The sequence below is a fragment of the Enhydra lutris genome, unplaced genomic scaffold (genome assembly GCF_002288905.1).
Source record: "Enhydra lutris kenyoni isolate GAN:26980312 unplaced genomic scaffold, ASM228890v2 scaffoldscaffold26, whole genome shotgun sequence".
NCBI classification, from domain to species: Eukaryota; Metazoa; Chordata; class Mammalia; order Carnivora; family Mustelidae; genus Enhydra; species Enhydra lutris.
In genome coordinates, this window is record NW_019154110.1 from 7,108,172 (window position 1) to 7,135,963 (window position 27,792).

The 27,792-nt window shown below is 42.0% G+C and overlaps 1 protein-coding gene across 2 annotated transcripts; it reads left to right on the forward strand.

Annotated features, from left to right (window-relative positions):
- The first annotated feature begins 306 nt into the window (after positions 1 to 306).
- Positions 307 to 27,792, forward strand: LOC111151359 (proteasome 26S subunit, non-ATPase 11). 2 transcript variants are annotated; one of them, XM_022509324.1, is made up of 14 exons: positions 307 to 427; positions 2,766 to 2,867; positions 8,578 to 8,702; positions 13,807 to 13,878; positions 14,248 to 14,305; positions 16,595 to 16,789; positions 20,934 to 21,078; positions 21,908 to 21,968; positions 23,920 to 23,982; positions 26,098 to 26,223; positions 26,686 to 26,721; positions 26,979 to 27,030; positions 27,315 to 27,457; positions 27,573 to 27,792. In XM_022509324.1, the coding sequence occupies exons 1-13, from the start codon at positions 337 to 339 to the stop codon at positions 27,455 to 27,457; spliced, it is 1,269 nt and encodes a 422-aa protein (XP_022365032.1). In that variant the 5' UTR covers positions 307 to 336; the 3' UTR covers positions 27,573 to 27,792. The 2 variants fall into 2 exon arrangements, with proteins under 2 accessions (XP_022365032.1, XP_022365033.1); XM_022509325.1 differs by having other exon boundaries at positions 27,315 to 27,792.

Below are 27,792 nucleotides of genomic sequence, written 5' to 3' on the forward strand. Positions count from 1 at the left end.
GTCCTCTCAAGGGCGAGCTAGGAGAGTTGCTGTTACGAGGCCTCTTTTGGAGTGGGTGGGGACTAGCCTTCGGTTCCAACGCTTAGGCACCGCCTCTTTGACTCGCGGGTTGGCCGCTAGGCGGTGCTGGGGAGCTTGCCGCCCACGAGCCCGGGCGCCCCAGCTCTTACCCTCACCCCTCAATCCCCGACTGGCGACAAGACTACAACTCCCGTAGTGCTCTGGGAACGCGAGAGAGAGGGGGCTATGGGGGGAAGAGGGAGGCGAGGGCGGGCTTTCCGGGAGTGTGTTTCCGGCGTCGGCGGCCGCGGCCGGGGACGGTGTGAAAGCGGTAAGATGGCGGCGGCGGCGGTGGTGGAGTTCCAGAGAGCCCAGTCTCTACTCAGCACCGACCGGGAGGCCTCCATCGACATTCTCCATTCCATCGGTAAAGGTCGCCGCGCCCCCTCTCTGACCCTGCCGGCTCAGCTGGGCTTGTGTGGGTCGGCGGCGACGGAGCGGGGCCGGGCTAGCCGGCTCTGGTGCTGCTGACTCACTGTGTGTGAGGGGGGCCGGGCCGGGGGCACAGGCCGCTCGTAGCTCCCTGGAGGCCCCTGGGTCTCACCTGGGTGGGACGCCTCGAGGCAGCCCCGGCGTCCACTTGCCGGCTGCTGACTCACGGTGGGCTCAGCGTGGAGTGAGAGGGTGGGCCGAGCCGGGGCCCCCACCACTCCCCAGCCTTGCCCCCGCTCTGGCCCGTGCGGGCTGGCCCGGGACCGCGAGTAGTGCCGGCCGGCGGGCTTGTCGCGAACAGGACTGAGAGCCTCGAGTTGAAGGGCCTTGGCGAAACCCGCTGTACACAGCGTTTCCCGCCGTTGTTATCAGCACAGCCCGCTCCGGGTGGCAGCGCGAGCGCTCGCTCTTCTCTTGGAGTTTTCTTCCTCGGGACCCTGAGAGCTGCTGCCTCTCCCCAGCCTCGCAGCGGAAGGCTCTACTAAAGGGATGTCTCTTTCTGAATGTGGGAAATAACGGAGGGGACACACACCGCAGATTGGCATTTGGTTTGAAGAGGTGCCCGAGACGTCCCTTTGCCCCCGTGTAGGGTGTAAGAGCGAGATGGGACCGCCCGGCTAGAGGAGGTGACTAATCGTCCTAGTCTCCCCGGTAGAGGTGGGAAGTGAGTTCGGGGAGTGAGTTGTCAGCCGCGGAGTTCGGGGAACCGGTCGGCCGCAGACTGCCAGAGAAAATGAAGAGTCAGTTTGTAGTAGATTGCCTTACACCTTGCACGCCGCAGGAAAACTGAAACGGGAGCTCCAGCCAGTCGCTTCCGACAAGTTTCCACCGGGATTCAGGTGTGAACAGAAATAAATTTGTGATGACAGAGAAGGCTTTTAATGTTCAAGTCGTAAAGGGTTCAGTTAGGGCATGGGTTAGCTCTTCACTGCACATGTAGTAATGTGATCTTTTTAACGCAGCTTGAGAAGATTCAGATCGGATCAACAAGTAGCGTAGGAATGCACGTGTATGTGGGACCTCCAGGATGTTGGCTTTTATGTTGACTTCCTGGCCTGTTGAATTTTGGTATTCCTGACTTGCGTGGAGAAAAGACAATGACAAGAGCTTGATGTCTTTATCTTTGGGGGTACTGGAGAAGGGAAGATGGGGGCTGAGATGCATCTGTGAATGGATGATTTTGTTAAATGAAAGCCTTTAATTCTGAAGTTCTGACCTTTGAGTTAAGTCAGTTACAATTATAGAACCAGGGTCATCTCAGTCACATATATATATTTTTTTATTCTAGGAGTACGTGCTAATGTGAGAAGCATGGATTTTGTGTGTGTGTGTTAAGTGCCTAAATTTTTTACTTTTATAAGTGAAATTATGATGAACATTATAGTTGGGAGTATTTTGTGATTGCCCATTCCACTAGGAGAGAGTTCCCTGAAAGCTTCCCTCTCAGAGCAAGCTTGAGTCATGATGGTTACAGTCTTACTTTTTCCGGACTCCATTATGGAGTATCTAAATCTTGGTTTTTGTCAAGTCATGATGCTTTGTAAGAGAAGTGATAACTAGTGATGGTCACTAAAATGATCACCACAAACTCAGAGAGGTTATTCAGTGTTTGGTAAAATAGTTGTTAACAGTTGAAAGTGGGACAGATAGCACAAAGTTATTTTAACAGGTCCTGAATCCAGTATAAAGCAGCAGTCCGTCCTAAGGATCCATTACAGAGCAGCAGTCCCTCCTAAGGATCACACTGGAGCCTTGATTGAGTTGTTTTTCCTGAATGGCTTTGTAGAACTGCTTACCCCAAGCACCCCATTAGTGGTGTGCTTCAAGTTTATTGAAAGACTCTTGACTTTTTTAGTCACCAGTAAATGATGGTCTTTTGATTTTAGTTTGTGGCAGGTAAACATATAGGCATGTTTAATATTTTCAGTAACAAAGTGCCTAACATGGGGCTAACCACCACAATATGAAGAACTTGTTTGAATTTTTGCTTTAACCAAGTGACTACGACAGAAATCTCATTGTATGTGGGTAAGGGGAATTCTGATTCATAGAATGAAAAGGCACATTTAAAATTGGAGAGGAATCTATTTTTATAATTTACATGGGACATATCTTACATGATGATTTCACTTTTTTAAGAAAAATTTTTTTTAAAGCTCCCTAGAATGTGTCTTTTGTAACTGAGTTTGTAATTGCTCTTGTGAGGGTGAAATCTCCCTCAGTCTTCATTTTTTAATCAGAATTTTAAGAAGGTTTGCATTTTCCTCTCCCAGTGAAGCGTGACATTCAAGAGAATGATGAGGAGGCAGTGCAGGTCAAAGAGCAGAGTATCCTGGAACTGGGGTCTCTCTTGGCAAAGACTGGACAAGCTGCCGGTAAGTGATGCAAACGGGTTGCTTTTTCTTTTACTTGGAAAGTTTCAAGTTTCTTTTGGAGTAGAGGAACATAGGAATGCATCCACACAGTTTATTGGTGGTATAATTCCATTTTATCGTCAACTTGTTGAGCTTCAGTTTTTTAGCAGGAAGCTAGGTGGACCTTTAAATTCAGTTCTTTGGTGGAACAGTTTTCTGCAGGTGAGAGAAGATCCTGTTCCTGTTGGGATATAGTGATCTGTGGGATTTGTTTCTGGTTCTAGTTTTCACTGTGTTCCCTTATATAAGGGCAGCAGCATGAGCAGCAGCTGTCTTTAGTGATTTCAGCTCTGATGTATTTAAGATGGATAGTGACTTAGGCCCCCTGGACTTGAAAGCGACTAGGGATTTTGCATCCAATTCAGTGTGAGAGACCAGTTCAGAGTGAGACGTTCAATGGAATGTCCTTTTTTTCTGTTAAGAAAGTAAGTGAGACGTTAAATGGAAAGAGCCTTCCCGAGATTTCTCCATTGTTACGTGGGACTTCGTGCATGTTATTGCCCAAACATTCTAGTTGTAATTGAATCATTGAGTTTCTAGGCTTGAGGTGATACTCAGATGATGGGTGTGTCCTTGGACTAAGAGTCATTGAAGTAAGAGACCAGGAAGGGCCTTTGACCAAGTTAAGGTGGTAATAGTATTTAGAGAAGCTTAAGCTTAAAATGGATGATTTTTGTCAACTTTAAAGTGAATTTAGGTCTTATCTAATTTAGAATGGATTAAGCTAGGGTAAGGGACCTCACGAATTACTTTCCCCAAAATAATACTGTTTTCCAAGAGGTACAAGTTAGCGAAACTTCTTGAACTTGAGAACTAAGATCTTTCGCAATTAAGGATGACTAACATTGTATAAAGATGTATGCAGTTGGGAGGATATGTTTCTGTAGTTTTTGAATTTTATTTAAAGTATTTAAAAATATCTATAATAAAACAGTTTTTAAGTGCTGTCAACTAGTTACTATTTTAAGCACAAAAATGATACAGTTTATTGCATCTTCAAAACAACTCAGTAATGTGGATGCTGTTGTCCATTTTACACCTGCGGAAACAGAACACAGAAGAGTTAAATAACTTCTCCAAGGTCACTCATCTAGTAAGTGGAAGATCCAGGATTTGAACCAATTTGTCCCACTTCAGTGCTTGAGGCCTTATGGTGTAATGGTTCATGCTTTCCATAGTTAATCACTTAACGCGTTATCAGTGGTCAGTGCTGGGATTTTCACTTTATTTATTTTTTTAAGTTTATTTATTTATTTTTTTAGTAATTTCTATACCCAGCGTGGGGCTCGAACTCGACCCTCATATAAAGAATCATACGCTCTTCTGACTGAGCCAGCTAGGTGTCCCTGTTTTTTTCATTTTAGACTGACTGCCCTCCTATTTAACATATTTATGGATTCCTTTTGCCTGTCAGTTAATGTGAGCTTGGGATTGCATAATAGTTTTGATAATTGGTCCATACAAAATATAATTAATAAGGTTATTTTCCTGAAAGAATTAGAAAGTCAGATAAAGTGATTTAAGACTTTTCTGTTGTTTAAATTTCCAAATATCTGTTTTCCTCCAGTAGCATGGATAATTGCAAATAGCATGTTAGTATGGTCAGTACTTCAAAAATTTATCCAAAAATGTTAACTGTTTTGCTTGAAATTCCCATTTTATGCTTTGCCCTCTCCTTATTCCTTGCCCCTCCCTTTTTTGTGACTTAGTACCTGAGAAATTGAGAAGTGTATAGCTAAACCTATTGGAATTTAACAGATGAATCATAAGGACTTTGAACAACTTTTCTAGGTCATTTGTCATTGTTTTCTAAGAAAGAGTCTGATGAGTATAGGTATATACTGTAGAAACTCTAAGGAAGTCTTGTACCCCACTTTGCTGTTCATAATTGATAGGTTTATATTGTTTCCTTTGAATTTTGGTTTCCTGAGAATAGAAAATATGTCTATTCCATTAATCTTCAATTTTGTTTTATTAGGCACTTAATATACAGTTAGCACTGTGCTAAGTACTCCATTAAAAAAATATAAGATAAGGTCTCTGACCTACAGCAGTCGTTTGGGAATTAGTGAATGAGGCAAGGTTTGATGTATAATAGTGGTTGAAAGTGGCGCTGAGCATCATCAGACGTGATGGCTGGCTCAGGAGCTGCAGATTTCATAGCTTGAGATTCTGAAAGGATTGTTTCGAGTTCTGTGACCTTTTTTTTTCTTTTTAAAGATTTTATTTATTTCTTTGACAGAGAGAGAGAGAGAGATCACAAGCAGGCAGAGAGGCAGGCGGGGGGGTGGGGTGGGGTAGGGGAAGCAGGCTCCTCGCTGAGCAGAGAGCCCGATGCGGGCCTCGATCCCAGGACCCTGAGATCATGACCCGAGTGGCAGGCAGAGGCTTAACCCTCTGAGCCACCCAGGCACCCAAGTTCTGTGACCTTCTAAAAAGAAAGTTCGGGTTGTGTAATTGTAAATAATCTCAATAAGGCAGTATGATTCTTTGGGAATTAAAAATTACTTTAGGATGTATGAAAATGGAAAGAAACAGGGAATAAAACCAAGAATGAATAGCAACAATAGACTGAAATGAAAAGTGGACTGAGTCTTTGGCAACTAAGAGGTCATTTGTTTCTTTGTTGGGATAAGAAGAATAACACTATCAGTGCTTGGAGCAAATACTGTAATGCTAGCAGGTGCTAGAGCAAAAGTCAGGCTGCTTAGTTCATGTTTCACTTCAGCCTTTTCCAGGAAGGAAAATGATTTTCAAAAAGAAAAAGATAGAAAAAAAAATGAGAAAGAGAGAGGAAAGAGCAGATAGGCTCTTTAAATAAGTTCAAGTCTCTAGGCTCTGACAGTTTGTCTTTTAATATCAGAAGCATAGTTCTAGCAGATATATTTATAGAGCCACTATTATTATTCTGAGAAAAGTCATAGAGGATGGAGAAGTATTAAGGAAACTGAGGATGGGCAAACATTATTTTACTTTGCATGAAGATAATGGAAAGAATAATTCCTAGACCCTTTAAACTGGTAATCACTAGTATCTGGGACAGATTATTGGATAAGTAGGTTTTAATCACTTAAGACTGTAGGTTTATTAAGAAAGATTATTTCAAACTCCCCTTCATTCTCTTTGGTTAGCCTTATCAGACGAGTAGATTTGCTGGGCTCCACAGACAGCAGCTCGCCAGCTATTTTTGTAAATAAAGTTTTTTTGGAACCCATCCACACCCATTTGTTTACTTACTGTCTATGATTGCTTTTGTACTGCAGTGGCTGAGTTGAGTATCTGCCAGTGAGACCACATCTCCCAAAAAGCTGAAAATATTTACTATCTGGTCCATCACAGAAAAAGTTTGCCAACCTCTGGGTTAGAGGAATGATACAGACTACATATCTGATGTAAGCAAGGCATTTGAACATTGGCCATGATATTAATGAGAAATACAGAGTATGAAGATCATTTGTCAACCTAGAGGGAAGTCTCTAGCGTCATGTCATAGGGATCTGTCCTTGTTCTTCTGGTCAGCCTCTGGCATTATGGCTAAAGCCACTTCAGAAGGCCTGCTTATTTTTTGTAGATGACTCAGTACAGTAGAGGACAGAATTAAGATTCAGAGTTATTGCCAAAGCCAGCAAGATTAAATTCAATGTGGTAAGTATAAAGTTATTTACTTAAAAGTATTTATCAAAACAGAGGAAGATGAGGAATTACTTGTCTGTGCAAAAAAGACTTTAATAAAGTGCTATTGAGAAAAGGAAGTAGGCTATCATGTGTTACCTGTGGTGGCCAGATCAAGAGAATCAGGCCATGATTCTATTGGTCAGACCCTACCTGGAGAATTGTTTTCAGTTCTGGGTACTATGGATGGTATGTTTGCAAACTAGAGTTCATTCAATGACAAGGAATCTAGAAACCAGAACATTGGAGGAACAGTTGAAATAGCTAAAGATGTTTAGCTTGGAGAAAGGGAAAATTAAGGAGGTATAAAAGATAGTTGTCTTCAGAAATTTGAAACCATGTAGAAGGAGGGTAAAGACTTGGGTCTTAAAAAAAAGAACAATTTAGTTTGACTAACATTCGAATAGTCTGCTTTCTGAACAATTCTGTCATTAGAGATTGTTCAGAATTGTTCTAGCATAGTAGGAAATACTGTGGGAGAAGGGACATTGTACTAAACTACTTTTAAAAAGCTGTGATTGGGACGCCTGGGTGGCTCAGTTGGTTAAGCAGCTGCCTTTGGCTCAGGTCATGATCCCAGCGTCCTGGGATTGAGTCCCGCATCGGGCTCCTTGCTCATCAGGGAGCCTGCTTCTCCCTCTGCCTGCCATTCTGTCTCCCTGTGCTTGCTCTCTCTCCCTCTCTCTCTCTGACAAATAAATAAATAAAATCTTAAAAAAAAAAAAAGCTGTGATTGTATAATTAAAATTTGTACAAATGTAAAAGGAATTTGAGAAGGAGAAATCAGTGCAGCCTGGAGTTGGTTTGGAAGACATAATAGGACTTTAGCTGGACCTAAAAGGACATCTTAAGATTTACATAGGTTGAGAAGATGGAGGAGAAATTCTGCATGGGAATGGAGCAGAAACAAAGTGTGAAAGCAGACACATGTCTAGTCTATGCAGGGGTGAGTGGAGGGGCAGAATGGGGAAAATCTTAGTGGAATCAAAGGTGAGTACTGGGGAGTGAAGGAAAAGATGAACTTTTCCACTGTTTAAGTTCTTTTCGTACCTGACACAGTCCCAGGCATCCTGTGACTGTTCAGGCAGATGAGGATTTCAGGACCCTGAATTAGCATTCTCAGGAGGGTGAGGTTTGCTTGCCCTGAATTAGAATCCTCAGGAGGGTGAGTCCACAATTGGAGAATATTAAAGAGGCGGTGGCACTAAAGTAATTTTAACCTACATTCCAAAAGTACTTCCGTAGTTAACGAGTTGGAATATATTCTCATTTTTACTCTTGTTTCTAAAGATGCTCCCTTAAAATGACTTGCCACCTTTTTTTCCTATACAAGGGGAAGAAAACTTCTGTGGTAGATTCCTTTTTTGTTCATAGTTTAAGACTTAGAACTTACAGATAAATGGAGAAAACACCCTAAGTTTTCTGTGAAAAGTTTATTCGGTGCCAGGGAAGTGCTGTTGCTAAAAGGCTAAACTGGGGAGAACTTCGGGAGGGGAGGAGAAGGGACCCTGGAATTGAACAACTTCATCTGTGTAAGGGGGAGCTGCTACGGTGGACTTGGAAATTCAGCAACAACCACAAAACACCCTTCCCATAACCTCATCAAATTTACCGGTTGTGAGGAAGTGATTTTACCTCAGGTGTCAGAGGCACAACATATTTAATGTTCTAGAAAACTGTGCTCTGAGACCATGAGTACTTTGCTGTTTATCTCTCATTAAGATGGGTAAATGAGGCCAAGAGACGTGAGAGTTTCCCAGGGCCCTCATAGTAATCTAGTAGCTGAGTGCAGAATGGAATACAAATTTAGTATATATTGCTTACTCATTTTTGCTACCCTGTTATCTGCTAAGGATGTTTTAAATTCCTACTATACATCATTTAGAATGATTGCAGTGACATAAGGATGGATTTTATGATCTTGAGTCACTATTTTAATGGGTATTTTGTCTCTGATATTGATGTTTACTTTTTCTTTTCTGAATTGCCTTCCACAAAGAGCTTGGAGGACTCCTGAAGTATGTGCGACCCTTCTTGAATTCCATCAGCAAGGCTAAGGCAGCTCGCCTGGTCCGATCTCTTCTTGATCTGTTTCTTGATATGGAAGCAGCTACAGGGCAGGAGGTAAGTTACTTTAAAGGCAGAAGGTAGATGATATGGAAAAAAAAAAGTGTTTCAGTGAAAGCAATGCCTGCCTACACTGTGGTACTAATGTGGAAGGGACAGCTGGGAGGACAGCTCAGGACTTATCATGTCAGTTTCTCTTTGTTACAGGGCATTTGATACTTTGGGTCTGTTCCATGCTTTGCTTTGTAAGTGGAGATTGTCAGTGGTCCCTGGAATCCTCATTACATCAGGGTCACAAACTGATTCTTGTCTTTGAGGTATTGTATTGCCACACCTTTGTAATGTTTTCTGTGTCTGTGGTACCTTTCATTCTGTGTCGCAAAGCTCTTCGTGAGCACGGAATAAGTCTGTGGCATCCCTTCTTGGCGTGTTTTGTACTGCATATATGCCTTTATGGAGGGGTGAGCATCCATCTGTTTGTGTCTCGTGTGCAGAAGTGACTCTGGTGTACCTGTACATGTCCTCTATGAGTTCAGACCAGACCCTGAACCATTCAGAAGAGTGCCTCTTTGGAATCAGGGAGCCTCTTGTGAACTTTTTGAAGATAGCTATATTTTCTGCAGTTCAGGAGGAGACACTACCAAAGTTAAAACTTACTCTGTAAGAAGCAGCAGATTCAAGCAGGATACTGTTGGTAGAAAGACCATAGTTGTCTTTCCTATAGATACATTGCTTAATATTCACTGAGTGCAGGCTGTGTGCTAAACACTGTTACATATACTGGGGATACATTTGTAAAAACACAGTGTTCTCATGGGAATTAAATTTTAATGAGGAAGGCAGGCGATAAATATATAAAATGTCAGGAAATATAAGGACGGGGTAGGAATAGCTGGCTGGTTATATGTCTGATTTTTTGCTCTGGCCTCCGTGAGTGTACAAGTAAGAAGTATGAAAGGGCACAGTAGCATTCTGAGTAAATAATGAGGAATTTCAGAAATCTAGGACATATAGATCCCACTTTGAAATCAGGTCTTCTGTAAAATCTGCCTTCTTGCCTTAATGATTCTTTGAGGCCTAGTTTAAACACCATAAACTCACTTCATTTGTAGAAAAATTCATTTGTAGGAAAGTTTTCACATTTGTGGCAGAACTGTGTTTCATTATAGTAGATCAAAAAGAGTTAATATTTAGATATCTGTCTTTTGAACCAAAGCATTAGAATTATTTTTAAGAATAATTTAAAAAGAAAAAAAAATGACTTTAATGGGATTTTAGTCTTATTTAACCCTAACTTTTTTTTTTTTTTTTTAAGATTATACTTTGTTCTCACGAAAAAGCAACACCATCTTTTGTTTGAAATGGGGTGCCTTATAATGTACTGACCAAAAAATGTTAGTTTGAGACAGACTGATACATGTTCCTTGGAACTTTTTAGGCAGAAAGAATTAATTATCAAAGCTGCTCCATTACACACTGAAGTCTCTGGAATTTGTCCCTTTCCGTAGCATAGAGTTGACTCAGTGGATGGAATTGCATTTGTGTAACGAGCAGTTCTCCTGCTCCTTTGTGGAGGTCCCTTAAATCAGAATTCAGCGCTCTCCTATAATTGGCTAGTGGGATTTACTGGCCTTTTTCATGTGGCTCTGTGTCTGGTTAGGCCCTCCCATCTGAAATATCCAGTCTGCTTTACCTTTCTTCATATTTATTTTCCTTTTTAACATCTGTTTCCTCCTTAGAAGTTCCATGAGGATAGCTACTCTGTCCCGTCCCATGCCGTATCCTTGGCACTTAGAGTAGTTAGGCCCAGAGGAGCTACAGAACTCATGTTTGTTAGAGGGATGTAGGGATAACGCCATGTTCGATGCTTCCCCATGTTTGATGCTTAGGAGATACTTTGTTGAATTAAGACATAAATTTATTGAATTGAGATATAAGTGTTGTTACTACATTTCTCTAGGTGACTCAGGGTCTCTGACTTGGAGAAATTGGAGCTACATGTTCCTCTTGAAACATTCTGAGTTCTTTGAAAAATTCTTTGAGCAATGGGAAAGGATAGGGAATCAAGTAATGATAGTATTGTCATGATAGTATCATGGCATGAAGCAAAAGAAGAAGTTTGCAGACATTGTTAAGAGAGCTAGGAGTTTTGTGTTGGGGAGTTTGGTACTCAAGAGAATGGAGGAGGGGATTTTCCTTGCCTCTTTCTGTTTAGGAACTAACCATAAGTCGGATAGATTACAAAACAGTTTTTAGCTTGCTATATTCCAGTAGGTGGTAGGAATCAGGTTAGGATGGAGTGAATTGCAGCGTTGAGGTTTACAGCCTAGAAAGGGAGGAGTATGTGTAAGGTAACAGGGTGGGGTGGGAGAGTGAGGATGGGGTGGTTGGTAAAGTAGTGGGGAGTAGAGAAACAGGGTGAAGAGGGGACTGAGCCAGACACTTGCCAAATGGTGAACTGGAATTTCAAACTAACCTTACCTTTCAGGGATCTCTGGGTAGTTGCCCAGGGGAAGCCATTTTTGGTATCGTCTATCCAACTGAAACCACAGTAGCACATTTAAAGAAACCTTACATCGAATCCCATTACTGAAACAGTTATTTCCATGGAAAAAAGGAGTTTGTGCTGGAGAATTTAAAATTTGGAATAGTAGTTATTATTCTTCCATACAGATCTAGTTATTGAAGACATTTAAAAAAATGATTAAGTGTATCGATTTAAAACTTAAACGTCTTGGGTGCCTGGGTGGCTCATTCTTTTAAGTGTCTGCCTTCGGCTCAGGTCATGATCCCAGGGTCCTGGGATCGAGCCCCACATCAGGCTCCCTGCTCTGTGGAGAGCCTGCTTCTCCCTCTGCCTGCTGCTCCCCCTGCTTGTGTGCTTGCACGCAGTGTCTCTCTCTGTCAAAATAAATAAAATCTTTAAAAAACAAAATAAATGTTTGATTTCTATCACTTCAAGCTTTTGTGCTCAAATAAGTGGTTTCTCCAGAGGCAGTGGCTTCTTATATATTCTTATCGCCTTTATTAGTCATTATCTGCATTAACAAAGCACAAAGCCTCAAACAAAATAGTTGTGTAGCAAGGCCAATGGCCTTCAAAATTTTTCCTTAAAATTGAGGTTCTGGTTTTACCAATTAAAGTCCTAGATAGTGCAAATGATGCACCCAGTAATGGATAACAGATGGACCTGAACAAGAGCATTGGAGAAGCACTGGGTCAAGTTCTGATCCCAGCAGCTGGTATGTGACTTTGAGTGAGTCACTTCACATCTGGACTCGGGAAATGGGGACCGTTGAGATGATGGAGTAGAGTTCAGTGTTTTCTTAACTAGAGAGCTGCATCTCAGTGGCCAGGCTCTATTCCAGACTACTGAGTCAGGAGCCTCTGCATCCATTTTTATATTCTTAAAAAAGCTGCCTGGGTAGAACTGGGACGGTAAGCATTTCTTAGCCTTCCAAAGATACATTAGGACTAAGGACTCTTGTATTTTTGTTGTTAAACACGTTCAGCAAAGTGTTTTCAGTTCCATTCACATCAGGAACAGAGATCTTACTTGGAGTTTTGCTTTTCAGAACATAACTCAAAACTCTGAAATTGTGGTTGGCTTGCTTTTAATTTAGTTTTTGTAAAATTTTTAGGTCTGTTGAGTTTAGTGCCGGAGATTAAGTAGCCACCAGGGGGCTTCAGTGAGTTATAAAGGTTCCTTTGAGTCTTTTACTGGTGAATCCTCCAAATACCATGTAATGGCATCTGCTTATTTACTGAGCTTGGACTTGGGATCTAAAAGCAGAAGATCTGTCAGTTTGATTTATATGTGCTATTCATTTTCCTTCCTTATAACATCTCCCTTAGAGAACTTTGGATATACGTAAAGATCTGTTGTATCAGCAGTTAGTTGGTGATCTAACTGCAACTAAGATCTGTTGTAGCAGAAAGTTTAGTTGGTGGTTTTTTTTTTTTTTTTTAAATCTTATGCTCTGATTAGGAATCTTAATACAAAACTTGCAGTAACAAAAGTGATAAAAGATCTGCAGTACTTTTTATTTAAAGATTTTTTTTTTTTTTTTTTTTTTTTATTTGACAGAGATCACAAGCAGGCAGAGAGAGAGGAAGGGAGGGAAGCAGGCCCCTGCCGAGCAGAGAGCCCGGATTCGGATTCGGGACTCCATCCCAGCATGACCTGAGCTGAAGGCAGTGGCTTTAACACACTGAGCCACCCAGGCACCCAGATCTGCAGTACTTAAAACGTAGTTTCTCAAAGCTAATATGTCACAAATACCTGATGGCATGTAGACCATCTAGCATTGAACACTGTTTTAAATCAGTTACTTTGCATATTATCTCACTGCTTGGGTGGCAGATAGAACTGGGGATTCAAAGCACCTTTATTATTTTTTTTTATTCATGCATTTATGTTTTTAAGTAGGCTCTGCACCGAACATTTAGTTCGAGTTAACGGGCCCGAACTTACAACTCTGAGATCAAGAGTCTTACATTCTACCAACTGAACCAGCCAGGTGCCCCCAAAGCAGTTTTAAATAAAGTGTTAAAGTCCTTTTAAGTGTTAGGCTAATTGTAATTTCTTTTTATTCCCTTTAATACATGCTAAGTGTATCGTATTGTGGTGATGAATTGGTTAGCTGCACTTAGTATCAGAAAGGGAAGAGCCAGCTGGGCCTTTTGAGTGTTACAGGCAACTGTTAGGAATAAGGCGTTTGTGCTTAGGCTGAGAATTTCTACCTTTATTACCAATGGGTTCATATTAACACCTTGCCATTAGTATTTGCAGCTATTTAGGGAGAAATTTCTGCTTTAAAGACTTCTCAGCCATTGTAGAAATCTGTATTTCAGGGTATAGATGTTGAAAGTTATGGGTCCATCCTGGGAAGGTAGAAGAGGAATCTTGGAGGGGAAGCTCTTTTTCAAAAGAACACAATTCTTAAGTGCAACAATACTTTCTGTGTAAAATGCCGAGATGGTTCTCCATTATGATAGAACCATTACACAGTGAGATACTGTAGATCAAGGCATGTCCCCTGAGACACTAAGTAGAGCAACATGGATAATATATAGGAGGGAATTAAAGCTGTTCTCCAAAGCGAGGTTTGTGGGAAGAATGTGAGGACATAATATTGCATGTGTTGTCTCTTTGTTGCAGGTCGAGTTGTGTTTAGAGTGCATCGAATGGGCCAAATCAGAGAAACGAACTTTCTTACGCCAAGCTTTGGAGGTAATGTGCCTACATTAGTGCTGCTTTCAGGTCTCTAGGCATTAGATAGATTGTGAATGCAAGTAATACCATTCTGATCAAAAGTATTTTCAGTAATTTTGTATTAGCCAGGCACCCAAAGATTATTGATAGTAGTTCCGCTCATGAGAATACTTGCTTGTGTGGCTCAGAGAAGTAAGCAGCAGCCCGGTAAACTTCATAGTCAGTGGCCATCGTGGCAGATGGACTGGAGTGTTGCTTAGGCTGGATTTGGTGCTCTCTCCAGAACTTGTATATTCAACAGTAAGAATTCTCTGACTGTCAATCTTTGATTTCTTTCTTTGGCTTTTTTCTTTCTTTCTATCAGTCAATGCCTTTTCTCTTTCCTAGGCAAGACTGGTGTCTTTGTACTTTGATACCAAGAGGTACCAGGAAGCATTGCATTTGGGTAAGTAAGCTGGTAGAAAGTAATAAGGCATCTTAGCTGGCTAAATAAATGTATTTCTGAACCTGGCCACTCTTAATGGTTACATATTAATAATATATGTTCTGCCTACTTCTAAGGATTTAAAGTGGCTTTGCATTTACTGAATCTGTTGTGGAGAAATGCCATTTGCAAGTTTTAAGTAACTAACCAGAGTAAATCTGTCAAATTTAGAAAACCAAAGGGTCTAACTGCACATGTTTACTATTAGGCACTGTAACTCAAGAAATAAATTGGTACAAATGTATATGCTGGCTAGAGCGGGCTGACTAAAACCTTTCCCCTGTGTGGCCTTTGAACACCCTGTCATCTTTGCCTGCTGCTTTTTCTTTTTCTTTTTTTTTTAATTGGTAGATTTGGACTATTTTCCCCAGATGGAAGATCATGGCTTCTTATGATGTATTAAGTTGAAAAAATTGCCAATATTCAGTTTTTATCTTGCAAAATGGCATTTCATTTGGTTCAAACAAATAGTAGCATTAAAAAAAATAAGTGTTTTTTTTGTTGTTGTTTTATTTGCTTAAGTAATCTGTACACCTAGTGTGAGGCTCGAATTCACAACCCTGAAATCAAGAGTCACATGCTTTTCAGACTGAGCCAGCCAGCCCCCCCAATAACAGTTTTATTGAGATGTAATTCATAGATCACAAAATTCACCCTTTTAAAAAATGTATGATCCCATGGTTTTTAGTATATTCATAGATAGTTGTACATTCATCCCCGTGATCTGATTTCAGAATGTTTTCATCACTCTGAAAAGGAAACCTTGTACCCATGTACCCATTAGTTATCATTGCCATTATTCCCTCCCCCTGTCAGGCACCCACTAATCTGCCTCTTTGGATATGCCTGTTCTGGACATTTCCTATAGAGTCATATAATATATGGTCTTTGTGATTGACATCTTTCACTTAGCATGTGTTCAAGGTTTATCCGTGTTGTAGTGTGTATCACTACTGTATTTGTTTTTATTGCTGAATATCCATTGGGTGGGTATGCCACGTGTTGTTTTAGCTGTCTTTGTGGGGGTGAAGGTGGTATCTCATTGTGGTTTGATTTGCATTTCCCTAATGACTGGTGATGTTGAGCATCTTTTTATGTACTTTTTAGCCATTAGTATGTCTTTGGAAAAATGTTTATCCAATCCTTTGCTTATTTTTAAATTGGATTGTTTGTGTTTTTATTGTTTATCCTGGATAAAAGTCCCTTACCAGATGCAAAAAAATTTGCAAATTTTTTCCTCGATTTTAGGAATTGCTTTTTCACTTTCTTGAATAATGTCCTTTGAGGCATATTTTAATTTAAAATCCAATTATTTTTAATTACTATTTATTATTTAGAGCCTATTTTTAATTTACCTTTTAATTCTTATAAATTAAAATTTTTTACTTTTAAATTTTATTTTTATTTTTAATTTAATCTTATTTTATTTTTGAGAGAGAATGCGTGCATGAGTGCGAGCAGAGGGTGGGCCAGTGGGGAGAGGGAGAGAGAGAATCCTAAGCAGGCTCCAGGCCCAGCACAGAGCCCGATGCAGGGCTTGATCTCAGCAACCCTGATATCATGACCTGAGCCAAAACCCAGAGTTGAATGCTTAACCAACAGAGCTGTCCAGGTGCCCATAAGTCCCATTTATTGTTTTTTTATTGTTTATGCTTTTGGTATCATACCTAAGAAGGCATTGCCTAATTGCAGATCACAAAGATTTACTCCTGTGTTTTATGGGTTTAGCTCTTACATTCAGGTCTTTGATTTATTTTGAGTTAATTTTTATATATGATGCAAGTCTATTTGAATTTGATTTTCCCATCTGAGATGGGAAGAAGGTGTATTTGGAGAGCATTCACATGTCCAGAATTCTTTCCTTCCTCCACCAACCTTAGTGGCTGCCATTTCGTATGTAGTTGTATGATTGCTAGACAGGAAGAGAATGAGATTGAGTGGCTGTCTGAACCAGATAACTAGTTTCGGCGTGTTCTGGGTGAAGATTCTCATTGTATTCAAATCTTCAGAGGAAGCTTATAGGACTTTTGGCTCTAATATTGTCATTAGTATGCTGAAAACTTCAAAGAGATCTGTTTCTCTTTGGGAAGATAGCACATTAGTAAAAAAATTTAGTGCTTGCAGATAGACCACCTCTATGAGTTCAGGCAGTTTTCTTTATCCTGAGTGTTCTTGTGAGGGTGGGAGAGTGAGATGTTACAGTATTAAGATTATGGCTAACAAAGGGATATGTATTTTTTCCTGCTCCAGGTTCTCAGCTGCTGCGGGAGTTGAAAAAGATGGATGACAAAGCCCTTTTGGTGGAAGTACAGCTTTTAGAAAGCAAAACATACCATGCCCTGAGCAACCTGCCGAAAGCCCGCGCTGCCTTAACTTCTGCTCGAACTACAGCAAATGCTATCTACTGCCCCCCTAAATTGCAGGCCACCTTGGATATGCAGTCAGGTAACACCCTACCTACTCGTGGGCTGTTTTCCTAAAGTTCTTATTTCACAGTGGGGAATGGCGGATGGGGATAGAGAATGTAGTTGGCTGATTCCGCTCAGGTTTCTCAGAGAAACCGAATTAGAAGGGTACTTCCCTTCTATTAACTTGTTAACTGTCTAAAATATTCTAAGAACATGCTTACCTGTGGCTGGCCAGGCAGCCTGTTTGTTAGTGCCAAGATGCTCAACAAGTTTAAAAAGCTCCTTAACCTCCACCTGAGTCACTCATTAGGGGGAATGATTTCTCTCCAGGGTTAGACTAACCCAAGTCTCTTGTCACTTGGAGACCTTGGTAAAACATGTTGGACTTTCCCAGAGGGCCTCAGATCAGGGCTAAGGAAGGCCTCCTTCACTACCCTGCATTTCACTTGAGTGTAGGGGATCCCTTTCTGAAGGAGTGTGTTAATATTAGGGCTCAAAGGTCATGGATTGGCAGTGGAATGCTTTTTCTTGTGGTCAGCAGCTTCTGTTAGTCATAGTTTATCATCATTATGGAAGGAGCACTGGAATTGAAGGCAGAAGACGAGTGGACCTCCTGGCGTTACCTCCCTGCAATCTTTTAGAATGCCTGCACTACCAGCATATCGGGTATTATGAATAGCAAATGGTTTATTTTGTCATACAGAGAGAGATTAAGAACAGGAGCTCTACAAACCACCTTTCCTAGGTTGAAATTTTGGTTCTGTCAGTTTGATTCTGTCAAATTTTAGTTCTGTGAGACTTTGGGCAAGTTACTTAATTTAATTTATCTTTAGTTCATCTGTAAAATGGTGATAATAATCATGCCTCCTCATAGGATTGTGGTGAGGATTCAGTGCGATGATGAATGTGAAGCTCTTACTGCAGTACCTCACTTTGACCAGTATTGGTACTTTCTTTAAGCTGCTACTCTTTCATTATGCCTGTCCTTAAGGGATAACAGGTGAATTTGCATCAGATTTCACAGAGGAAATAGAGGTCATGTTTACATGAACTCTCCCTCCTTTCCTCTCCAGAATTTGTGTCACAGCCCAATTTACTCCATATGAAGAATGATTCTTTCCCCTGTCCTTTTGTTGCATTCTAAGTCTTCAGTCTTTCTTCTCTACTTGTATCTTCCTCTTAGTCCTTGAACTGCCCAGCTGCAAAAAGCACAGCCCTCTCTCCTTTCTAAATTGCTGTCTTCTTTTCCTGTCAAGTTTCTTGAAAAAGTTGAAAGAGTATGCGTACTTTGGGGTCTCTTTTGACTCCTTGAAAGAAGTCAGTAACTCCCTAATAACCTCTGACTTTTAGGGGAAGTCGACCCTATTGAACACTCCATAGGCTTCTTTGACATCACTCTCTTCCTCATTTTGCTCCCTTGACTGGGTGTCTCTGGCCACACTTTGCTGTTTCCTCTTCCTTCTGACTTTTAAGTGTGGGTGTTCCTCAGTGTTGTTTTCTTAGTTTTTTTTTTTTTTCCTAGTTTTTTTTTTTCCCTTCCTGTTCTCTGTTTCCTGTCTAAAATGCTATACTCACCCATGGCTTTAGCTGCTGCCTGCCACTAGTGGTCTCCTTACCTAGATCTTCAGTAGCTTCCGTCTCCTAAATTCTAGATTCAGATTTCCAGCTGCATCGTGGACGTACATACCTGAATGCCTCCTAAGTGTCTCAGCCTCAACATGTCAAAAAGCAAAATTATTATCTAACTCCTCCCTATACCTTTTTTCCTACTCAAGGTAATGGTATCATTATTGATTTGATACTGCTCAAGCTATTATCTTTGGAGCAATTTTGACTCCTTTCTTCCCTTACTCCCTGTATCCACTCAGTTGCTAGATGAGGTGGAGTCTGTCTCCAAACCTATCCTTTCTTTTCCATCTCTGATCACTGCTGTGGTGAAGGCCTAGGCCACTGGAGCAATCTTCTGCTGATCTGATATGACTGTCCCTGATCCCTTTTCCCAATCTACTTTTTTTTTTTTTTTTTAACCTGGCCCCAAAGTCATTTTTCTCAAAACACAAATCAGATCATGTAATGCCTCTGAAATTCTTCAGTGGTTCCCCATTATCCCCAGGCTACATTTTACTTTAACGGGTATGCAAAAGGAAAGCATCTTTTCCTTTCCATTAGTCACTGAATGACTTCATGTGTTCTTGCTTTTGTGCCTTTCTGTATTTTGTCTTCTTTGCATGGAAATTCCCCTTCTCATCTATCCCCTTGGCAAACTCGCGTGTATCCTTCCAGATCCAGTTCATGTCTCCTCTATAAACCCTCTCTAGTGCCACCTTTTCCTTTGGACTTCCCCTCTCAAAGCTATATTCTTTTGTATGTATTGTGGTCCTAATCTTGTTTCTGTTTTGATGATCATCTTTCCCACTGTGAGACTAAGCTTCATGAGCACCTTTTATTCATATTTCCTCTGTAGTAACCATTTATTGGTGCCTGGCAGATTGAAGACATTCGTTAATATCTGTGTTGAATGAGTGACAGTCTAGTTTTTGTTTTTTTTTTTTTTTAATAATAAACCTCATATACTAGCCATGATGCTTGGACTCCTAATGTAGGCCCTATTTATTAATGTATTTGGGAAAGCAGTATACCAGTTCTTGGGCTTATTTTACCTTTTTTTTTTTTTTAAACCAGTTTTACTGTGCATCTGGTCTATTCTCTTCCAGCTCTGGGCCAGGAGGTAAGGGAATGGGGATTTATCCCCTCTAGGTTAGTAGTGTTAATAGTTCAGTGGACATTCTTAAAGGAGCTCAAGTGAAGTGTGGAGTTTCTCTAGCTCTCTATAGGTAAGAACAGGAGAGAACAAGGGTCTGATTCCTTTAGCCTCAAAATGAGAGGCTTCTTGGGTAGAGTAAAAAGTACTGGAGTGTGGCACATACCATACTCAATAAATGGTATTAAGTCCCCAGATGTCGTGGAGGCACAGAGCTATGTGACAGGTGGGTTGAAAATGTGCTGATACATTGTCCCCTTGGGTCATGTGTAAGCAGTTTCATCCTTCTACTTCAAGTTGCTGAATACTTTGTCTTTGTACCTCAATGTGAAAAATGTTGGGAAGCACTGTGGTAAACAGGTGGGGCTGAAGTCTGTAACCTCATAAGGGGCTGAAGCAGAGTTAGAACGGATACATACACTCGGAGGGCTTAGATGCCTCCCAAGCTAGGAGGAACTAAATTTCTTTTTTTTTTTTAACTTTTTTTTTTTTTTTTAAGATTTTATTTATTTATTTGACAGAGAGAGATCACAAGTAGGCAGAGAGGCAGGCGGGGTGGGGGGGAAGCAGGCTCCCTGCTGAGCAGAGAGCCCGATGCGGGGCTCGATCCCAGGACCCTGAGATCATGACCTGAGCTGAAGGCAGAGGCTTTAACCCACTGAACCACCCAGGCGCCCCGGAACTAAATTTCTTGTTGGATAGCACAGGTTGGAAGTAATAGCAAGTTCAATCAAAGTTAGCCTCATTGGGATCAACCCAACTTCTAAATGGTAGAAGCTTGTTTAGATAAACTATTCTATCTCAGCCTGAGGAAATACTGCTTAACCATGTCCAATTAAATTAGTTTCATGGATCTGGCATTATATGAAATCTGTATATTGATTGCTCTAGGCAAGAGCACATCTATAAATGACAACTATCAAGAGTATAAGAAATTGGATTTTTTTTTTTCTCTTTTGAGAGCTCACATACAAAAATGTCAAGCTTAGAAAAGCTATCTTAAATGTTACTAAAACAGGTTATTTAGGCAGGCAGTCCAAGGATGTTTGGTTCAACTTCCTGACGTATGAGGGTGATGTCCTGAAGGGTAACTGTGGCCTTTTCTAGTGGCTTCAAAAGATAGCAGATCCATAATGGTTATGAGAAGCATGGGGAAAGATGTTAGTGCATAGTTTTTAGGATCCCTTTTAAGTAGGGTCTCTAACTCTTTTGGGATTTATATTGTCAAGATGACATCGAAACTGGGAGGTTAAAGATCTCATTCTATCTTTACCACTAGCTGGCAGTGACTTTAGGGCAGGTCCTTTAACCTTTCCTGACCTCATCACTAAATGGGTGGCATTGGGATAGATTTTGGAGGCTTTCCCCAGCTCTGATCTTCGATTTATATCGTTTTTACTCCTATCTTTTCAATGTCCAGGTATTATCCACGCAGCAGAAGAGAAGGATTGGAAAACTGCATACTCCTATTTCTATGAGGCATTTGAGGGTTATGACTCCATCGATAGCCCAAAGGCCATCACATCTCTGAAGTACATGTTGCTGTGCAAAATCATGCTCAACACGTATGTGCCTGTTAACTTGGGGTTATGAGAACTCAGGTTCTTCACCTTGGTTTTCTGCCATGCAGACATAGCTCGCACAGGGAGTTTGGCTGGTTAGAAGCAGCAGCTGCCGCCTGTGGGACTGGGTTGACTTATATAAGAGTGGGAGGATCGAAGGTGTTCCCCAGAGCACTTTTGCTTGCTAGTTTTTGAGAACTGGGGAGACAGATGAGAGAAATCTCTTTTCCAGACCATGGACTATTCTTGTCACCCTGCAGTTATTCTGACCAGGGAGTTGCTGAGCACCAGACAGAGGGCCTGGAAATAGCTTACAGTCCAGCACTGGCCCACTGGGCCACCCAGAATGGGGGTGGGTTAAGGAAGAAGTTGAGAGGTTTGAGAAGGGGAACAACAGCAGGTAGGACAGATCTTTTTATAAGGAATTCTGGAGAATTTATCCACATTTGTTTGGGAATAAATGTGATATTGACTAGGACTTTTTGGATCTCTACATTACACAGGGGTTGTGTTTTAACAAGACCTGTTGTCTGGGGATTTGACTTAAATTTATCATCCTGCCTTTTGGGTTTATTACTTTTGGATTGTTCACTGTGACTTTCTTTTTAATGCCGGAGTTTTTCTACTCTTCAATGCTGAGCTTGGGCCTAGAGTAGCGAAAGCCTGGCTTCTGTGAGGTGAGGGACATAATGGGGTTTTGGGGTGAGGCTTCTCATCTCCGTGGGCAGTCTTCTCAGTGGAATTTTGAGATAAAGAAATTTGTCTGAACCTATACTTAGAAGCATAACATCCTGGAGCAGTGACCAAGTTTGTCTTTTTTTTTCTTTTCTAGCCCAGAAGATGTCCAGGCTTTGGTGAGCGGGAAGCTTGCACTTCGGTATGCGGGGAGGCAGGTAGGGAATACCTTGACTGCAGTTCTCATCACTACTTACTTGAAACCAGTACGTCATCAGTCATGATGCCTGGTGGGACCAGTGCTCTTCACGTTTCCATTCCATGTTCTCTGAGTGTCCCCCCACCCAATTCCTTCTGCCAACCCTTTTCCCGTAAGCCCATTCTGTGTATTTTCTATATTAAATTCTTGGCCTGGAGAGTCAGTGTGCGGTGCTCTTACAGATGTCAGATGGTTTGAGGGGGTTCTAGAACTGAACTGGAACATTTGTATGAGTTAGGCTGCATTTAGCTTTGACCAAAAACATTTATCTATCATGAGCCTGACTTAAAAACTTAACATGTGCAGAATATGAAGTGTTGGGTTCTCCAGGAGTTTGGAGGCTGTTAAGGTTTGGTGCACATGTGCTTTATAGGGAGGTCAAAGTGCTTGGTGCAGAAACTGAGTTTTGTTTTGTTTTTTTAAGATTTTGTTTATCAGAGAGAAAGAGATTGGACCAGGGAGGGTTAGAAGACGCAGACTCCTGCTGAGCAGGGAGCCCAACATGGGACTCCATCCCAGGACCCCGAGATCATGACCTGAGCTGAAGGCAGGCACTTAACAACTGAGCCACCCAGGCGCCCCAGAAACTGGGTTTTGAAGGCTCACCCAAGTGCTTCTAAGTACGTTTTCACTTAGGTCCTGAGTTTTGAGCGTGGTTCAAAAGACCTTTGATAGTCATTAGTCCCTTTTGTGCCTGAGTAGGTATGAGTGTGACATGTGTTACAGATGGTCTCAGGCTCCTGGACCATCTCTTCTTTGTACTTTGTCTGATTATCAGTAGTCAAGTAACAGTAATCTTTCTAGATTTCAAATGCAGTTGTCTCTTAAACAACAGACACATTAGCAATCTCATATCTTTGGAGGAATGGCCACAACAGATGGTTTCCTCCTTTTCTACGAGTGGCCCTAGTTTTGGGATCCTAGTTTTGACCACAGGAATAGTTGTTATTACTACAGTGAAGAACTCCCTGCCCTATTTAGAATTAGAGTTGAGGAAAACGGGCTAAGAGAGGGCAAGTGTCCAGGACAGGATCAGGTAACTATTAAATAGGGGAGCCAGACTTTAAACTTGGGTTATCTGGCTCTTAGTTTCAGGCTTAACTCATTTGATATTTGTTCTGTCTGTGGGACAAATGCTGACACACAATACACTAATGATTAGTTTTGCACCATGTCAAAGTCTGTCATAAAACACACACCATCCTTATGTAAGTGCATAGGCTGGTACCAGAGGAGCTCCTTCTGGTCCTTTGTGCCTTGATGACAGCTCTTAAGCAGAAGTCAGAACAGACTCCCAGAAAGATCATGGATTTCTTGCTGAGAAGAGACTTGATAGGTTGGTGATGTGCCTTTTATAATCAAGTTAGAAGGTGCCCTCAACCACTGATTGTACCTTCTTCTCTCTGTGGCATTATAACATTGAGTGCAATTTGTGGAATTTTGGTGGCTCAACCCTAATGAAAATAGACCCTGGCTCGGGCTCTGTACTACATCTAGCAGAATAAGACTTGATGAAGCACAGGTATGACCTGAAGCTAAGGGCAGGAAAGAGTCTGTGGGCTTTGGGGGTAAGCAGCCTTGGAGGAGGGGGAAAGAGATCACAGTTCTCTGGTCATTGTTTCTTGTAGCTTGTCATCTTTAGAGAATGCTATGTAAGGGCCTTTTTTTCCTTTTTAACTTTTTATTTCCTAGTATTTTTAAGTAATTGCAGATTTCAAAGGGAGACTGGTTGGGACACAGGGGTGGTGGTCTAGCTTCTCTTCCCCGGCCTCTGAAGAAGATCGGTGGTGGGGCAGGATCTTCTTGCAGCCAGAAGTTGTGTGGACATAACACACTGCTTAGGACATTGATTGGATGGAATGTGAGTGTGCAGAATAGATCGCTGTCACTGTTTTTCTCTTTATTCTTAGACAGAAGCATTAAAATGTGTGGCTCAGGCTAGCAAGAACAGATCACTGGCAGATTTTGAAAAGGTAAGCATGGTATTGGGTTGGTAGGGAATGGGTGGAGGAGAGGGACATTTACATACTTAAAACCTTTTATTTGTAAATAATTATAGTTTCACAAGAATTTTCAAGGATAGTACACAGTGATTCTGTGTACCCTTCACCTAGTTTTCCCTAATGGTTACATCTTAATTATAGTACATTATCAAAACCTGGAAATAAGCACTTTCGTACAGTGAAGCTTGTTGAGTTGTAATACCTCATTTATATTTAGTACCTTTCAGTTTCAAAAAGTTCTTTCATCGAGGGCTGCCTGGGTGGCTCAGTGGGTTAAGCCTCTGCCTTCAGCTCAGGTCATGATCTCAGGATCCTGGGATCGAGTCCCACATCAGGCTCTCTGCTAGGCAGGGAGCCTGCTTCCTCCTCTCTCTCTCTCTCTCTCTCTCTCTCTCTCTACTTGGGATCTCTCTCTGTCAAATAAGTAAAAATCTTAAAAAAAAAAAAAAAGTTCTTTCATCGGAGGTGCCTGGGTGGCTTAGTCAGTAAGCATCTGACAGGATCTCGGGGTCCTGGGAACGAGCCCCACGTTGGGGAGTCTGTTTCACTCTCTCCCTCTCCCTTTGCCCCTCCCCCTGTTCATGTGTGCGCTCTTTCTCTCTCTGCTCTCTCAAATAAATAAATAAATCTTTGAAAAAAATGTTCTTTCATCCTTTTTCACTTTGATTTTTCACAACATACCTCTTCTCTGCATTTGATGGTTGAGGGAGCTGGGGTTCAGTGAAGGTGCCTGAAGCCCCACAGATTACATGTCAGGGATTGAGGCCAGGCCTGGCACTTGTTCTTCGGGTTATGTTTGTAGGGTTTCCTTCAGCTCCAGAAATACCAACTCTCCTTCTCTGGGGGCAAAAGAGAAGTCTTAATATGTGCAAATGGACCAGAAGACACCTCCTGTGAGGTTGACATTCCAGGCTTGCTTTGCCTCCTGTGACTTTTACTCATTGTTAGCAAAAGTTTGAAAAGGGAGAAAAACATATCTAAGCAGTAGAGTGAGACTTGTATATTCTCTGCTGAGTCTCCTCTTAATCTGAGTAAAGTGGCCAGTTTAATTAAAAACAAACGTAGATCTAGGAAGAAAACTTTGTGCAGACAGAGGTTAGACCATTTGACTCTGGCTCTCCCCAAGATTCATAGTCTTGGTTGAGCTTTCTTGCCAATTTTACTTCCTTACTTGGCATGAGTTGCTTGCTTCTCTTAACCCCTTATAGCACAGCTGACATGAGGCTGGATCTTGAGACCATTTCTCAAAGTAAATAAATTACATACATGAATAAACAAAATAGACTAGATCATTTTATCCTAAAGTTTGGGATGTCTGATGGGATACTTCTGTTACTAGGGGTTCCCTGGGGTATGGGTCTGGGAAACAGGAGGACGAAACAAAATTAGGTGTTTTGCATTCTGTTAACTGCAGAACTGTATGCTGATGTGCTTGTAAAACTCCACAAGGCACTTGTGGGATTCAGTATTTCCCATTATTTTTTTACTTATTTTTTTTTTTTTTTTTTTCGAGAGAGTGGGTGTGCAAGCTTGTATGCACAGAGGGGGAAGGGCAAAGGGAGAGAGAATCTTAAGTAGACTTCATGCCCAGCTCGACATGGGGCTCGATCTCACGTCCCTGAGATCATGACCTGAGCAGAAATCAAGGGTCAGATACTTAACTGACTGAGCCACCCAGGCACCCCAAGTATTTCCCATTATTTAACCTCAGAATTCTTTTTTTTTTTTTCCCCCTGGAGACCTTATTTGCTCTGTGGGATACCTGTGGAGAACTGCTTTTGTAGTGGATTTGGCTTTCAGGCTGAGCTGTTCGTGGGGCTTACACGGTTTGAGCTGTCAACACAAGGCTTTCCTTCAGAAAGGTGGTGCCTAGAAAGGGCTCCATCTTTTAGTTCCTAATGGTTCTTTTCTTTTCCCTTATAGCATAGCTGTAAGGCTATGTTTTAGCTCTTCTTTCATCTCAAATTCTCTAGAACTTGAGTTGTTCATGTATTTACGAGGTCCAGCAGACTGCTTAGGAAGCCAGGAGTGGCGTGGCTTCAGGGGCTTCTCTGAGCCAATGCCTGTGACCGTCTTTCTTGGCAGGCCCTGACAGATTATCGGGCAGAGCTCCGGGATGACCCAATCATCAGTACACACTTGGCCAAGTTGTATGATAACTTACTGGAACAGAATCTGATCCGAGTCATTGAGCCTTTTTCCCGAGTTCAGGTAAGGACCCGCCTGGGGACTCTAGTTCTCTGGCTAGGCGTCCTCTTTAGTCCCCTCGCTTGCCACACCAATGCAGAACAGGAACTTGCTTCCAAGACACACTCTGGTGGGCAAGAGGCTTGGGCTTTTTTTGACACAGGAACAAGAGTTGTGAGAGTGCCATGGGGTGGAGCCTGGTGAGATTGCCTCTGCTTGTGCCGAGTGCAGTCCCCTCCTTGCTTCTGTGGTCACCGTGCATGTGGTAGACGTCTGTGTAGGGGGTGTGTGCTCTGGGAGTGTGTATGGTCTAGTGATGAGAGACAGGCAGAGGGACAGAGCATGAGGGGCCTGAACAGGACCCAGGAGAGTCTATTCCTGGGGAGACACACACTCAGCAGACACAGCCGTCACACCCCCACCCTGCCCCTAGGTTAGAGGAGGAAGTAGGACTCTCAGTGTCGCTGTCTCTGCCTTTTCTTGTAGATTGAACACATATCTAGCCTCATCAAACTCTCCAAGGTAAGGAGTCCTGAGCTTGTCTTGGGGGTGGGCACAGGGAAGGGGGCATGTGGAGGCGGTTAGCATTTCTACTCCATGGGCCTTGTTGGAAAGTCCTCAGCTTCATAGTGTGGAATGGGGACTGTGAGCTCAGAGCTCGAGTTACATTGTTGCTGTTTTGTTTACAGTCCCATTTGCCGTTTTATACAGAACTTTCTTGTCAGTGTGATCTTTGACTAGTGGATACCCGTCCCTTTAATCATGTGCTTTGATTTTAGGCCGACGTGGAAAGGAAATTGTCACAGATGATTCTTGACAAGAAATTTCATGGTGAGTAACAGTGGTGAAGCTGTTGATGCATGAAGCTCTTATTCATCTCGAAAGGAAATGTTCCATTTGTTTCACCTGGTGGCTCCCTGGGACCCTGGGCCCTCTTCTCTCCCTGTGAGGAGATGAGGAGACTGCATAATAAACATGCGCAGATGGCACGTGGAGATGACTTCTGGTTCTCCTTTCTGGAGAAAGGGAGGCAGCTAGGGAGTGAGTGGGTGGCTGCTCAGGTGCCTTTGTGTCTAATCCCTCTTTTACCTGGGTTGCCCTTGTGTTTCCTGCAGGGATCTTGGACCAGGGGGAGGGTGTCTTGATTATTTTCGATGAACCCCCAGTAGATAAAACTTACGAAGCTGCTCTGGAAACAATTCAGAACATGAGTAAAGTAGTGGATTCCCTCTACAACAAAGCCAAGAAGCTGACATAGGTGAGTGCTGGCTCCGGACCGGGACCGGGCAGCGCGTCTTCCGCCTGTTGAGACCGAAAGCCTCCAGGCGGCCTCGAAGCTTCCCCGATTGACACTGCTCTGTCTTCTCTTGCAGAGTTGGATCCGTAGCGGTCCTTTGGAGAGTGTGTGTGGCGGGAGAGTGAAACCTTTGGGGAAAATGCTAGGAGATTCTTTTTTCTTTTTGTTCTACTTTTCGCTCGGAAAGTTTTTAAATCCTCATTTGGTGCATCTGTATTCCAGCCAATAGGTGTGCCAGTTTTCATGTAATCTTTACTGGCCCAACTTGGGAGTGGGGAAATTGCTTAAAAAAAAAA

What these genes read in the sequence shown, in the direction of transcription:
- LOC111151359 (XM_022509325.1), top strand. Translation starts at nt 337, where the DNA reads ATGGCGGCGGCGGCGGTGGTGGAGTTCCAGAGAGCCCAGTCTCTACTC. An exon ending in CGACATTCTCCATTCCATCG is followed by an intron (nt 428 to 2,765) that starts GTAAAGGTCGCC and finishes TTCCTCTCCCAG; the next exon opens with TGAAGCGTGACATTCAAGAG. An exon ending in AAAGACTGGACAAGCTGCCG is followed by an intron (nt 2,868 to 8,577) that starts GTAAGTGATGCA and finishes CCTTCCACAAAG; the next exon opens with AGCTTGGAGGACTCCTGAAG.